Source organism: Eimeria tenella, genomic scaffold, assembly GCF_000499545.2.
Source record: "Eimeria tenella Houghton genomic scaffold, Eth_scaff70, whole genome shotgun sequence".
Classification (NCBI taxonomy): Eukaryota; Apicomplexa; class Conoidasida; order Eucoccidiorida; family Eimeriidae; genus Eimeria; species Eimeria tenella.
Genome location: NW_013543440.1, coordinates 184,888 through 198,686, shown reverse-complemented (window position 1 = coordinate 198,686; position 13,799 = coordinate 184,888). Strand labels below are relative to the sequence as shown.

The window sequence follows — 13,799 nt, the reverse complement described above, 5'->3', positions numbered from 1 at the left end:
AGGGGCCCCCAGGGGGGCCCCCAGGGGGGCCCCCAGGGCCCCTTTATGGGGGCCCCCTACTTGGGGGCCTCCAGAAGAAGAGTCAAGAGGCCCCAGTTGGGGGCCCCCCTGTGTAAGATAGGATTGGAGAGAATCATTCTGAAGTTGGCTTGAAGAGCTCGTTTGCTGCTGCTGCTGCTGCTGCTGCTGCTCCTGCTGCTGGCGCTTGGCTTCCGCTGCATGCCTTGCCAAGAGGTTCAGCATTTTGCTGCTGCTGCTGCTGCTGCTGTGAAGAAGACAAGACACAAGAATAAAAGAATGGAAACCGAAGAAGCAGCTTGCTGCAGCAGTTCGGAGACTCAGCAGCCCCAGGAAGGCCTCCCGAGGGCTGCAGCAGCAGCAGCTGCTGCTGCTGCGGCTGTTGCAGCAGCAGCAGCTGCTGTTCCGCTTCGTTTGTTTGCGGCTCCTGCAGCGAAGCCTGATGACGCTGTAGCCGTTACTGCAGCAGCGGCAGCACCTGCTGCTGCTGCTGTTTGAGTTGCTGCTGCTGCAGCAGCTGCAGCAACAGCTCCTGCTGGAGCTGCAGCTTCTGCAGCTGCTGCAGGCTCTGTGCCTCTCCCACTGCTTGAGCAGGCGACCCCTCGATTGCTGCTGCTGCTGCTGCTGCTGCTGCTAGGGTCTCAACGTAATTCTGAAATAGGAGAGCCAGGGTGGAGAGATGGGGGAAATGAAAGATATTAAAAAGATAAAACAAATTGCGGGAATACCTTTTTCTCCTGGCTTTGTTGAAAGGGGTAAAATGGAGAAAATTCCTGTTTTCGAATTTCCAAGAACGGCGGCGGCTCGAACGAAGCAGCGCAGACACCGCAGTGGAAAGCAGCTTGAAAAAGGCGGAAGACGCTAACAAAAGACACTTTAAAAAAGATATTTTGGAATTATTTAGTGAAATAAACCAAATAAAAGGCACAAAAAGCCAAAAAAACCGGCTTTTCTAGCAGCTTTCCGCTCCAGCCCAGCTGAGGGGCCCCCGCCAAGCATCGGCCTCGCGGCTGCTGCGGCAGCGGGGCAAAGAAAGGGAAAAAGAAAGAAACTGAATTTGAAATTAATTTGAATGAATAAATGCAAAAAGACAACACGAGATCTCCGCAGTTCCCCCGCTGCCTTCCGCCGCGTGCAGCTGTTTCAGCGCTGCGAATTCAAAAACATGAACGCAGCCAGAAAGTCTCCGATCATCGGGGAAAAAGGCCAAAAAAGAGTAAAATTAAAAGAAAAAGGGAATAATAAACTAAAAAGAAAGAAAGTCGCGTTTTATTTTCCTCAAGAAACTCTTTTTGGCCTTTTCCGCTATTGGAGCCTTCCGGCGTTTCAGCTGTATGTACACTTCAACTCCACTCACTACGCAGCCGCTTCTCTTTTTTGTTCGCATTTGTTCATTTAATTTAATTCCTTTTAATTAGAGAACTTCACAGACCCTAACTCGTCCATTTTAATTCTCAAATAGAGCAAAATAAGTCCTTGACACCGACTTACTAACCGCAAACCCTAAACCCTAATTCAGGTTTTAAATACCAAGGAACACACAAGTCCCACTTTTAGGGTTTAGGATTTTGGCGGAATTAGTTTGCTGCTCGGGGTTTCGCAGATAAAGAGAATAAAACCCTAAACCCTAGAAAAGAGAAAGAAAGGGCCTCTTGCTTTTCCATCTATTTTCTCCTTTTGTCTTTCCCTATATCTGCTGCTGCTGCTGCTACTGCTGCTGCTGCTACTGCTGCTGCTACTGCTGCTGCTGCTGTTGCTGGTCTTTTCTGTGTCTGCTCTTTCTCTCTACTTCTTTTGTAATTGATATCTTTCATTTCTTATTTCTTCACCTATTTATTAATTTATTTTAATCTATTTATTTTAAGTAATTTATGTCTTTTATTCACTGAAACAAACAAAATGGTCTTTTTGGTTTGCTGCAGCTCCCTCTGTCTCCTTTTGTCCCTCAAGACTTTTTGTCTCCAAAGAATTTAAAAAGATGGAGACAGAAATAAACACAAGTTAAATAAGACAAATTTAGAAATCAAATAAATATAAATAAATATAGATATAAATATAAATGAATAAAGACAAATAAATAAAGACAAACAAATAAGGACAAATTAGGAAGTGAAGATAACTACATAAAGACAAATTTAAAAAAGCAAATTAATTGAAGACAAATTGGGAAAATAATGAAAGATAAATAAATAAATAAAAGTTCAGAAAAAGCATAAATTAAGAAAATAAGTAAAGACAAATTAAATAAAGATAAACAAATTAATTTGAGATAAATTAGGAAATAAATAGAGACAAGTAAAGAAAATAAATAAAGACGAATAAGGAAATTAATTAAAGATAAGATAAATAAAGCAAATCAAGGAATTAATTAAAAGACAAATAAGCAAATTAACTTGAGATAAACAAACAAAAATAAAAAATAAATTGATGACAAATAAAGAAAGCAGGTTAAAAACAAACAAAGAAAATAAATAAAGACAAATAAGCACTTAAAAAGAAATAGAGAAAATAAAAACAAATTGAGGGATTCATTTGAAATAATAAATAAATAAATTAGAAAAATAAAGAAATGAATTGAAGACAAATAAATGAAATAATTAAAAAGAAATAAACAAATAAATGAAAGAAACAGATTCAATTGAACGCAAATAAAGAAAATAAGAAAAAGATAATGAAAGATAAATAAAGAAATAAATAAAAGATAAATAAGGAAATAAATAAATGACAATAAAGAAATGCAATTGGAGACAAACGAAGAAATAAACTGACAAAGAAACAAAGAAATCATACAAAGACAAATAAAGAAATAATAAAAAGACAAGTAAATAGAGAAACAAATAAAGAAACAAATAAAGAAACAAATAAAGAAGTAAATTCAAAAGAGAAATAAAGAAATAACGTAAAAGTACAAATAAAGAGCAGAGAAATAAATATATAAATTAAAAAATAAACAAAGAAATTAAACACATATAAAGAAATACACAAAAGCACAAATAAAGAAATAAATAAAAAGACAAATAAAGAAATAAATTAAAAGAATAAAGAAATAAATAAAAAGACAATGAAGAAGTAATTAAAATGACAGATAAAGAAGTAAATAAAAGATAAGCAAAGGAATAGATTAAAAAAGATAAATAGGGAAATAGAAAAAGGGACAAATAAAGAAATACATAAAAGACAAATAAAGAAATAAGTAAAAGACAAATAAAGACATAGCTTGAAAAGAGAAATACAGAAATAAATAAAAGACAAATAAAGAAAACCAAAAAATGGATTTAATTCAAAAGGGACAGTGCAGCTGCTTGGAGCGAAGGATCTTGCCTGAAAAAAATAAAACAAAATAAATAAAAAATAAAAAACAAATAATAAAAAATAAATAATAAATAATAAATTAAAATTAAAAATAAATAAATGCGCAAATACATTAAAAATAGTTAACTGAACTGATTGAAATAAACCGAATTAGACTGCATTAATTAAATGGAATTAAACTAAATTAATGAAATCAAAGCAAAATAAATTGATTAAATTAAATTGGAATAAAATGAATTAATTGAATCAAAATAAATTAATTTAATTAAATTAAATTGATTAAACTAAATTAATTAAGTCAATTAAATTAAATTAACTAAATTAAATTAAATTAATTCAATTAAATTAGATTAATTTAATTGAATTTATTAAATTAAATTAGTTAATTAAATTATTTACTTGAAAACTCCCAAAGAGGAGACAGTTTTCGTCTTTGCGTCATTTGCCGGCAAATAGCGACTCGACAGACAAGAGTGTCTGAAATAAAATAAAATAAAAATAAATTAATTAAATAAATTAATTAAATTAAATGAAATAAACATAATTAAAATAAATTAAAAATGAATTAAAATGAATTAAAAATGAATTAAAATGAATTGAAATAAATAAAAAGAGATTGAAATGAATAAAAAAGGAATTAAAATGAGTCTAAATGAATTAAAAATGAATTTAAAAAGAATTAAAAATGAATTAAAAAGAAATTAAAAATGAATTAAGATGAATGCTACCAAAGGCAAAATTGAACCTCTAAACCCTAAACCCCAAACCCTAAACCCTAAATTAGGGTTACCTGCATTCCATGATGACCAAAACCCCCTTTGGGTGAATTACTCTTTCTATTGCCTTCGCCACATCTGCAGTTAATCTTTCCTAAAAAACAAAAAAAGATAAAAAAGAAATTAAAAGAAAAGAAATTAAAAAGATATTTAAAAAGATATGAATTATTCAAAAAGAAACTTGAAAAGATAAAAATGATTTTAAAAAAACTTGAAAAAATTAAAAAGATTAAAAAATAAATTAAAAGGATAAAACAAGTTCGGAAGAGATTTAAAAAGACTAAAAAGAATAAAAAAGATTTAAAAAATAAAATATATTCAAAGAAATTTAAAGAGGAAAAAAGATAAACAAAAACAAAAAAGAGATAAAAGAGAATAAAAGGAGATAAAAAAGAAACAAAAAAGATAAAAAGAAGACAAAGGAAGCAAATGAAGAAAATTTAAAAAGGAGACAAATAAATGAAAATAAGAAAAAAATAAATAAAAATAAATAAAACAAGAAATGTTGCTGCGAAATCTCAGCTGTTTAGCTTCCAGGGGGAGGCAAAAGGAGAAAAAGAGTAAACTAAAAATTAAAATAAAAATAAATAAATTAACCAAATAGAATAAATTAAAAATTAAAAAATAAAACTAAATAGATGAATAAGGAATTAATTAAAAGGAATAAATGAAAAAAAATTAATTGAAGTAAAAGATATTCACCTGCAGCTGCAGCCGGCGTGCATACACCTCAATTATTTTCGCAAACTTTGATAGACCCAAAATGTGGTGTCTAGGCAGGTACCTGCAGCAGCAGCAGCAGCAGCAGCAGTGCGACTGCAGCAGCAGCAGCAGCAGGGCCGTTTCAACGGCAGCAAAAGCAGCAACCGCAGCAGCTGAACAGCTGTTTCAACAGCAGCAGCAGCAGCAGCGCCGCTCTAGCAGCAGCAACAGCAGCAGCAGCGGCAGCAGAAGCGCCGTTCTAGCAGCAGCAGCAGCAGCAGGGGCGCACGCAATGGAGCAAGTGCCGTGGAAAGGCAGCAAATGGTGTTCGCAAACAGAATGGACAAATAAATCTTTAATTACAATTGTGTCTCCGGTTTCTTCGGTGTACGCAAAGACGCCGCTGCCGACAGCAGCTGTACATACACCCCAACGCACAGGCCGCGCTCGGGAGTTGGAAGTCGCATTTAATTCTATTTCCCCCCACCATTTCATTTCATTTGTTCAATTAATTCCAATTAATTTCATTTAATTTCTTTTCATTCTATTTTTTCAACTTGCTTCGTTCAATTTAACCACATTTGTGTCTGCTTTCTATTCGGAGCTGCACATACACCCCAATGCACACCCCGAGCTCGAGAAAGTTGAGTTTATTAATTTAACTCAATTTGGCTTATTGTTCGATTTAATTTGTTTTTTATTTGATTTAATTCATTTCATTTATATATTTCTTTTGTTTTATTCTGCCAATTCCATTTAATTCCAATTTCGTCTTCTGTTTCTTCCGTGTACGCAAACACGCAGCTGTACGTACACCCCAATGCGCAACCCCGAGTACACAAATTCAAAATTTAATAATTCATTTTTAATTTAATTTATTTAATTCATTTAATTTATTTAATTCAATTTATTCAATTCACATATACAGAATAAAAAATAATAATTAAACTTTTTAACTTTAAAATGGAAGTACATAAGGGCTAGAGTACTTCAACTTAATTTGAAATCAAGGGTTTAGGGTTTAGGGAATAGGGTTTAGGGTTTCGTTTATCAACTTTCTGGAATTTGAAACTACTGAGTCCCCTTAAACCCTTTTCTTCTCCGCCAACCCCCCACCCAACCCATTTAAATTCCTTCTTCCACTTCTAATTAATTAATTTATTTATATTTATTTATTTATATTTATTTACATTTATTTGTTTTATTTACTTTTATCTATTTTTTAATATTTACCTTCCAAACTCAACTCATAGCCTTTTGTAAAGTACAGAAATGCCTCCGCCGCTCTTCGGGGAGTATTCAAAAGAACTTCTTCCGACAAAACCCCCGCGGGAAGTGCCTGCGCCCAAACCCTAAACCCTAAGCCCTAAACCCTAAACCCTAAACCCTAAACCCCAAACCCTAGGCCGCAGGCAGGAGCGCTGGCGTTCTTATTGGGGCCCCTGGAGCCCGCGGGCTTTCGCTTTCTCCTGCTGCTCCCCAAACCCTAAACCCCAAACCCTAAACCCTAAACCCCAATCCCTAAACCCTAAAACCCAAACCCTAAACCCTAGGACGGACTTTGAGAAGGTCTGAGACTGCTTGTTCCATTCTTTTCTGGCTGCTTTTTGTCTCCGTTTTAATTTGCTGCTGCTTGTTGGAAGTGCTGGAGCAGCAAGTGCTGTCTCTGTCGTCTGTTGCTGTCGAAGCAGCTTCTGCTGCTGCTGCTGCTGCAGGTGCAGCAGCAGCAGCAGCAGCAGCAGCTTGCTTGGGGTTCCTGCGGTGGCGGCGCCGGGGTTTGTTTGTTTTGTTTTCTGCGTTTTCTTTTTTGATTTCATTTAATTCATTTAATTCGTTTAATTCATTTAAATCTTTTAAATCATTTAAACCATTTATTTTATTTGTTTTATTTGTCTTATTTGCTTTATTTATTTCTTTTTTCTTCTCACTCCCCAAACTCTTCTCCTCCTCCGCGCAGCCCACAGAGGGTGTCTCCTAAAAATAAAAATAAAAAATAAATAAATAAATAAATAAAAATAAATGAATAAACACATAAATATAAATAAATAAATAATATTAATTGAGGGAATGGGGGAGAAAAAAGGAGAAAAAAAGAGCAGCGCTTCAGTGCAGCAGCAGCAAAAGCAGCAGCAGCAGCAGCAGTAAGAGCAGCAGCAGCAGAAGCAGCAGCAAAAACAGCAGCAACTCCAAGTTAGAGGAAGCCGCAAACAGCAGCAGCAGCAGCGGCTGCTGCTGTTGCTGCTGCTGCTGCTTTTGGTCAGGGTGCTGCAGACGTTGCTCTTATAAGTAGATCTGCTGCTGCTGCTGCTGCTGCTGCTGTTGCTGCTGCCGCTGCTGCTAGGCTTACTTGTTTGGGCTGCTGCGGGTCGACTGAAGAAGGCAGATCCATGATAGAACACGTCAACAAATAAAAAATAAATAAATAAGTAAATAAATAAATAATTAATTAATTAAATGAATAAATGAATAAATAAATAAATGATAAATGAGATTTAAAAAGAATTAAAAGAGGGAGAGAAGCAAAAAGACGAAAAAATAAAGACAAAAAGGGACACTTGTTGCAAACTTTAAAATTTGATTTGAGGGCCTTCTGCTGCTGCTGCTGCTGCTGCTGCTGCTGCTGCTGTCTGGCAGCAACAAAAGCAGAAAAAGGTTCTTCAGCTGCTGCAGCAAAAACGCGTTGCGGGAGAAGTGCTAAGGAAGGAAGCTGCTGCGTATTTCAGGTGTATGTACACCTGGAGCATCGACGAGGCGCTGCAGCAGCAGCAGCAGCAGCAGCGGGAAGCAAAAGCGGCAAACGAACGCGGAAAAGAGCCGCAAGAAGCTCAAATGGTATTTATTTTTTGAAATGGAAAAGGAAACGAGCGCAAAAAGTGTTTTTAAAGGAGTTTTGGCGGCGAAAATCGAAGAAGATCCGGGGCCCCAGCTGGCGTGGGGCTGCTGCGCCTGCTCCCCTCAAACGGCAAAACGGAGTGCAAAAAGACAAAAATAAAGCCCCCTAAATCCTTTAATTCGTTTTATTTATTTTTTTACTTTTATTTCTCCAATTTTCGCGCCAGTTTTCCTCCCCTTTTGCCTTTTCGAGATCTGCAATCGACGCGGCTCTTCTGCTGCCGCGGCCGGCCCGCCGCCGCAGCTGCAGCAGCCCCCGAGCGCCTCCTTTTTAACTCAATAAATAATTAATTCGTTTTTGCCTTTATTTATTTTCTAAATTGGAAATTAAATAAAACTAATTAACCCTCCAGAGGTCCCGCGCGGCGCGCGCGCGCGCTCCCCCCTGTTCCCAGCTGTCCGTACACCCCGTTCGAACGGACTCCCCCGTTTTTTCTCGTTTTTCTTCGCTCCTGCTGCAGCAGTTATTCCTTTTGAATTATTTTCAACATTTCCCGCTTATTTAGTGCCTTTTTAAATCCGTTTTCTCTCCATTTGGCTCTCTTTCGTCGCCCACGCGCACCCCTCGCTCAACCTGCACAACTTGAATTTCTCTCTCCAAATTAAACCCCAAAGAGCCTTCTCACCGCTCAAAACAGCTCTTCACGGACCACTGGTCCTCCAGTGGTCTTTTTTTAATTCAACTTTTCAGTTTTTTAATTCAATTCCGCCACTTAACTCCCCAAAGCCCCCCCCTTGCATGCGCCCAAGCTCCCACCAACACTTCACACACTTTCCCCCAAAATTGCATTTCTTCCGACACATTTTCCGCAACTCTAAATGAAATAAATCGGGCCTTTAGGAGCCCCTTTGGGGGCCTCGTTGGGGCCTCTTTGGGGGCCCCTTTGGGGCCCCCTTTGGGGGCCCCTTTGGAGGCCCCTTTGGGGGCCCCTTGGGGGAACCCTTTGGGGGCCCCTAAAGGGGCACCTTGGGGGGCCCCCTGGGCGGCCCTTGGGGGACCTCCTGGGGGGCCCCTTCAGGGGCCCCTTTAGGGGCCCTTCAGGGGCCCCTTTAGGGGCCCCTTGGGGGGCCCCTTGGGGGGCCCCTTTAGAGGCCGCTTGGGGGGCCCCTTTAGGGGCTCCTTTGGGGGCCCCTTGGGGGGCCCCAAAGCGCTTGCATGCGTCCCTCAAGGAAAAAGAACTTTTCTGGATTTCGCAAATTCCGAAGTTCGGAAAGTTTGGAATTTTGATTTATTTATTCTAATATCTTTTTAATTGCATTAAAAGACTTTTTAAAGTTCTTTGTTAGATTTAATTCCATTTGAAGATTTAATTCCATTAAAAGATTTTTTTTTATTTTTTTAATTATATTCCATTATAGGATTTAATTCCATTTAAAGATTCAATTTTAAAAAAGGATTTTAATTTTAATTCCATTAAAAGATTGAATTGCATTAAAAGATTTAATTTTAATTCCATTGAAATTTTAATTCATTAAAAGATTTAATTTGAATTGCAAACTTCACTTCTAAACAATTAATTATTGTACTCTTGGATTTATTAAAAATAGATAGAAATAAACAAATTAAATTAATTGAAAATAAATTGATTAGAAATAATAAATTAAATAAATAATTGAAAATAAATAAAATCAATTTAAACAAAGACTTCGCCATTTGTGCATTTAAACCCTACTTGTCTCTTGCATCTGCTTTTCTCCTGACATCAGCAGCAGCAGCAGCAGCAGCTGCTGCTGCTGCTGCTGCTGCTGCTGTTGCTGCTGCAGCTGCACAGCAGCAGCTGTGCAGCAGCAGTCACGCCGCTGCAGCAGCAGTTGCCCAGCAGCTGTGCAGCTGCAGCTTTGCAGCTGCAGCAGCAGCTTTACAGCTGCAGCAGCAGCTTTGCAGCTGCAGCAGCAGCATGGCTGCTGCTGCAGCGGAGACCTCGTGTCTGCTGCAGTAGCGCCAGCAGCAGCAGAAGTAACAAAAGCATTCTATAAATTGCAGTCTTGCTCCTGTTGCTGCTGCTGCTGTTGCTGCTGTTGCTGTTGCTGCTGCTGCTGCTTGCCGCCAAGAAGGCATCAATCCAGCAGCCACAAATGTGCAGCCGCAACAGCAGCAGCAGCAGCAGCAAACGCCTCTAGTACGAGCTTTGGCTGTAGCAGCTCAGCGATTCCGCTGCTTGTGATGCTGCTTGTGCTGCTGCTGCTGCTGCTGCACTGAAGGGTCCAGCAGCAAATTGACGAGCAGCAAAGCGTCAGCGGGAGATAGGAGTGGAAGCTGCAGCAGCAGCAGCAGCAGCAGCAAAAATACTTCTGAAGCAGAGGCAGTAAACCCTAAACCCTAAACCCTAAACCCTTATTGATCTCTCACCTGCATCACATTGCAGAATTTCTTGACTGCCTCTGATATGCCCCGGTCCTCTAGCTGCTGCTGCTGCTGCTGCTGCTGCTGCTCTAGGCTGGCGCGTGGCTTCCAGACAGCTGCTGCTTGCTGCACCGACCTGAGGCAGGCATGCACACAATACGCAGCTGCTGCTGCTGCTGCTGCTGCTCCGGCTGCTGATGCTGATGCTGCTGCTCACTGTGCTGCTGCTGCTGCAGCTCCTGCTGCTGCTTTCTATGAGCCAGAGATGAGCATTACCTCAGCGTGTTGCTGAATGCTGCAGCAGCAGCAGCAGCAGCATTGCCTTGCTGCTGCATGTGGTGTTGCAGCTGCTGCTGCACCTGCTGCAGCAGCAAGCGGTGCTGCTTCAGCTTCTCCCCCGATTCAGCAAAGAGCTGCAGCAAAGACTGAAATGCAGCAGCAGCAAGAGCAGCAGCAGCAGAGAGCTAGAGAAAAGACGCCGCAGCAGCCACAGCGACCCGCAGCCGCAGCAGCGGTAGCTCTAGCTGCAGCAGAGGCAGCAGCAGCAGTATCAGCAGCAGCAGCAGCAGTAGGATCAGCAGCAGCAGCAGCAACTCACGAATGTGAGGGGCATTTCATCTTTAAGTGTCTGCAACTGAAACGCAGCCTTCAGCTGCTGCACTGTCTCCTTGCTGCGGCACAAAAGGAGACAGCAGCAGCACAACAAGCCCACACTGCTGCAGCTGCTGCTGCTGCATTGGCTGTGCTGCTGTTTCATCTGACGGTGCTGCTGCTGCTGCTTGCGTTGCACTGCCGCTGCTGTTGCCGCTGCTGCTGCTGCCGCTGCTGCCGTTGCTGCTGCTGCTTGTGTTGCACTGCCGCTGCTGTTGCCGCTGCTGCTGCTGGCGCTGCTGCTGCTGCTGCTGCTGCTTGCCTTTGGCAGATAATGTTTTGGAGAATCACATTGCTGCTCTTTTGCTTCGAAGAAGAAGCAGCAAAAGATTTTAGCTGCTGCCGCAGCTGCTGCTCCAGGTGTACGTACACCTGCTGCTGCAGCGCAGCAGCACGGGGCCGCCGAAATGCTGCTGCTGCTGCTGCAGCAGCAATAGCAGCAAACCAACGCAAAAAGACAACTTTAAAAGAAGCAAAAGAATATTAAAGGAGACAAAAGAGATTCAAAAGAATTAAAAAAGATTAAAAAGAATTAAAAAAGGTTAAAAGGAATTTTAAAAAGATTAAAAAAAGAAAATAAAACAAATTTAGAAAAAGAAAAAGAAATAAAAGGGAAAAAGAGATACAACTGAAAAACGCATTCAACTCATTTATCTATTCTTTAGCATTATTTAACTAATCAAATTAATTAACTAATTAATTAATTAATTAATTAATTAACCAGTTTAATTAATTAATTAATTAAATTTATTTATTTTTATTTTTTGCTGACGAGCAAAAGAAGAAAGAAATTCGGGGAAAGACTCCTGAGGGGTGCACTGCAGCACAAAAAGGAAATAAAAATAAATAAGTAAATAAATAAATAAATAAATAAAAATACATAAATTAAAAGAATTAAATGCAAATGAATTATTTAATTAATTACTTCATGCTGAGATTGCAGCGAAAAGAAACAAATCTGAAATGTAGCAACGAGAACAGCTAAACCCTAAACCCTAAACCCTAAACCCTAAACCCTAGACCCTACCTCTAATTTCTCCTTCACTTCTTCGCACAAATGCTGCATCATCAGGCGCTCCAAGTCCACCAGCTGTCTATACAGCTGAGACCACAAACCCTAAACCCTAAACCCTAAACCCTAAAACCCAAAGCCTAAACCCCAAACCCAAAACCCTACACCCTACACCCAAAACCCTAAACCCCAAACCCTAAACCCTAAACCCTAGCCCGTGACCCCTGAGCCCTAGGCCCTGCGGCCTAGGGTCCAATCTTTGCAGCTCTAAGCCTAGGGTTTACCCCTAGGGTTTAGGGTTTAGGGTTTAGGGTTTACTGTGGGGAGTCTCTGCGCGAAGTGGAGCCGCTGCATTAGGGTTTGGGTGCAGCAAAGAGACTCCAGCAGCAAGGCGCAGGTGTCTAGACACTCGAAAGGAGACAAAAGAACTCCAAATTGACTTTTTGTCTCTTTTGCAAAAAGACACAAAGCCGGAGCTATTACTCCTTCTGAGCAGCAAAACAATTGCAGCAGCAGCAGCAGCAGCAGCAGCAGCGGTAGAAGAGGAGCAGCAGGAGTTGGCAGCAGTAGCAGCAGCAATAGCAGCAGCAGCAACAGCAGCAACAGCAGCAGCAGCAGCAACAGCAGCAGCAGCAGCAGCTCGAATTGATTGAAATAATTCGAATTTTGAATCAAATTAAAAATTAAAAATTAAAAAGTGAATAAAAGAGACTCGCGAGTCTTAGCAGCAAATGCAAAAGACCAAAGACATAAAACATACATAAATAAAAAATAAATAAATAAATAATAATAAATAAAAAGAAATAAATAAATTAGAAATATATAAATAATAAATAAATAAATAATAAATAAATAATGAATAAATAAATAAATAAGCCAAACTAAGAGAAGAAAAAAAGACAAAAAGACGAAAAACGAATAAGTAAAAAAAGGACAAGTGAACAATCAAACTGAATCAACTAATTAAATTAAATTAAACTAGATTTAAATAATTAAATTGATTGAACTAAACTGATTGAATTAAATTAAATTAAATTAAATTAAATTAATTAAATTAAATTGAATTAAATCAAATTAAATTGAATTAATTAAATTGAATTACCGCAGTAGTGGTCCGCAGCTGTCTGTACACCCAAAGCGGACATGCGCTGAAAAGCTGCGAAAAGAAGAAAGTCCAAAACTTGACCCAGAACGCTGAAAAACAAAAAAATAATAAAAAAGAAATTCAAAATGAATTAAAGTGAATTAAAATGAATTAAAATGAATTAAAATGAATTAAAATGAATTAAAAATGAGTAAAAATGAATTAAAATGAGTTAAAACAAGTTACAATGAGTTAAAAATAATAAAAAACGAACTAAAAAGGCATTGAAATGGATTAAAATGAGTTCAAAAATGTTAAAAAGAATAAAAGGGAATAAAAAAGAATTTAAAATAATCAAAAAAGAATTAAAATGGATTGAAAAGAATTAAAATAAACTAAAAAGAATAAAAAGAATTTGAAATAATTATAAAAAAATTGAAAGGAATTGAAAGGAATTTAAAAGAGTTTAAAAGTATTAAAAGAGAAATAAGAAATAAATAAGAAGAATTTAAAACAACTTGAAAGAATTAAAAACAAATAAAAAGGAACTAAAAAAGAATTTAAAAAAATTAGAAAATGTAAAAAAGAATTAAAAAGAATTAAAAGGAATTAAAGAGGAAAAAAAACGAAATGAAGAGATAAATGAAACAAAATAAAATTGAAAATATAAATAAAATAAAAATAAAATTTAAATATAAAAACCATTTTTTCAAAAAAGGAGAAAAACAAAAGCCACCCACAGCATTTCAATTATAAATAAATAAATAGACAAATAATGAATAAATAAATAAATAAATAAATGACAAATAAATAATAAATAGATAAGTACAAATAAGTAAAATAATAAAAGCAGCACCTTAAGTGCGGTGCTGCTTCCACGGGCTTAATTGCTGCTGCTGCTGCAGTTTGCTGCTGCAGCTCTTTCTGCATAAAAGCAGCATCTAAACTAATCCAGTAGTCCAAAAGGCCCACACATCCCTGCTGCTGCTGCTGCTGCTGCTGCTGCTG

At 38.1% G+C, this 13,799-nt stretch overlaps 1 protein-coding gene across 1 annotated transcript in view; it reads right to left on the bottom strand.

The window, feature by feature from the left end:
- Positions 1 to 9,843: 9,843 nt before the first annotated feature.
- ETH_00032255 (Chromosome III, complete sequence, related) overlaps positions 9,844 to 13,799 on the bottom strand; it is a gene marked incomplete at both ends in the record, with an annotated part of 10,934 nt that continues 6,978 nt past the window's right edge. Inside the window, 10 exons of the mRNA XM_013378027.1 lie at positions 9,844 to 9,957; positions 10,051 to 10,180; positions 10,321 to 10,469; positions 10,643 to 10,715; positions 10,958 to 11,117; positions 11,468 to 11,513; positions 11,723 to 11,797; positions 12,026 to 12,195; positions 12,810 to 12,901; positions 13,648 to 13,715. Of these exons, the coding sequence (XP_013233481.1) occupies positions 9,844 to 9,957; positions 10,051 to 10,180; positions 10,321 to 10,469; positions 10,643 to 10,715; positions 10,958 to 11,117; positions 11,468 to 11,513; positions 11,723 to 11,797; positions 12,026 to 12,195; positions 12,810 to 12,901; positions 13,648 to 13,715 (1,077 nt within the window). The remainder of the gene's footprint in view (positions 9,958 to 10,050; positions 10,181 to 10,320; positions 10,470 to 10,642; positions 10,716 to 10,957; positions 11,118 to 11,467; positions 11,514 to 11,722; positions 11,798 to 12,025; positions 12,196 to 12,809; positions 12,902 to 13,647; positions 13,716 to 13,799) is intronic.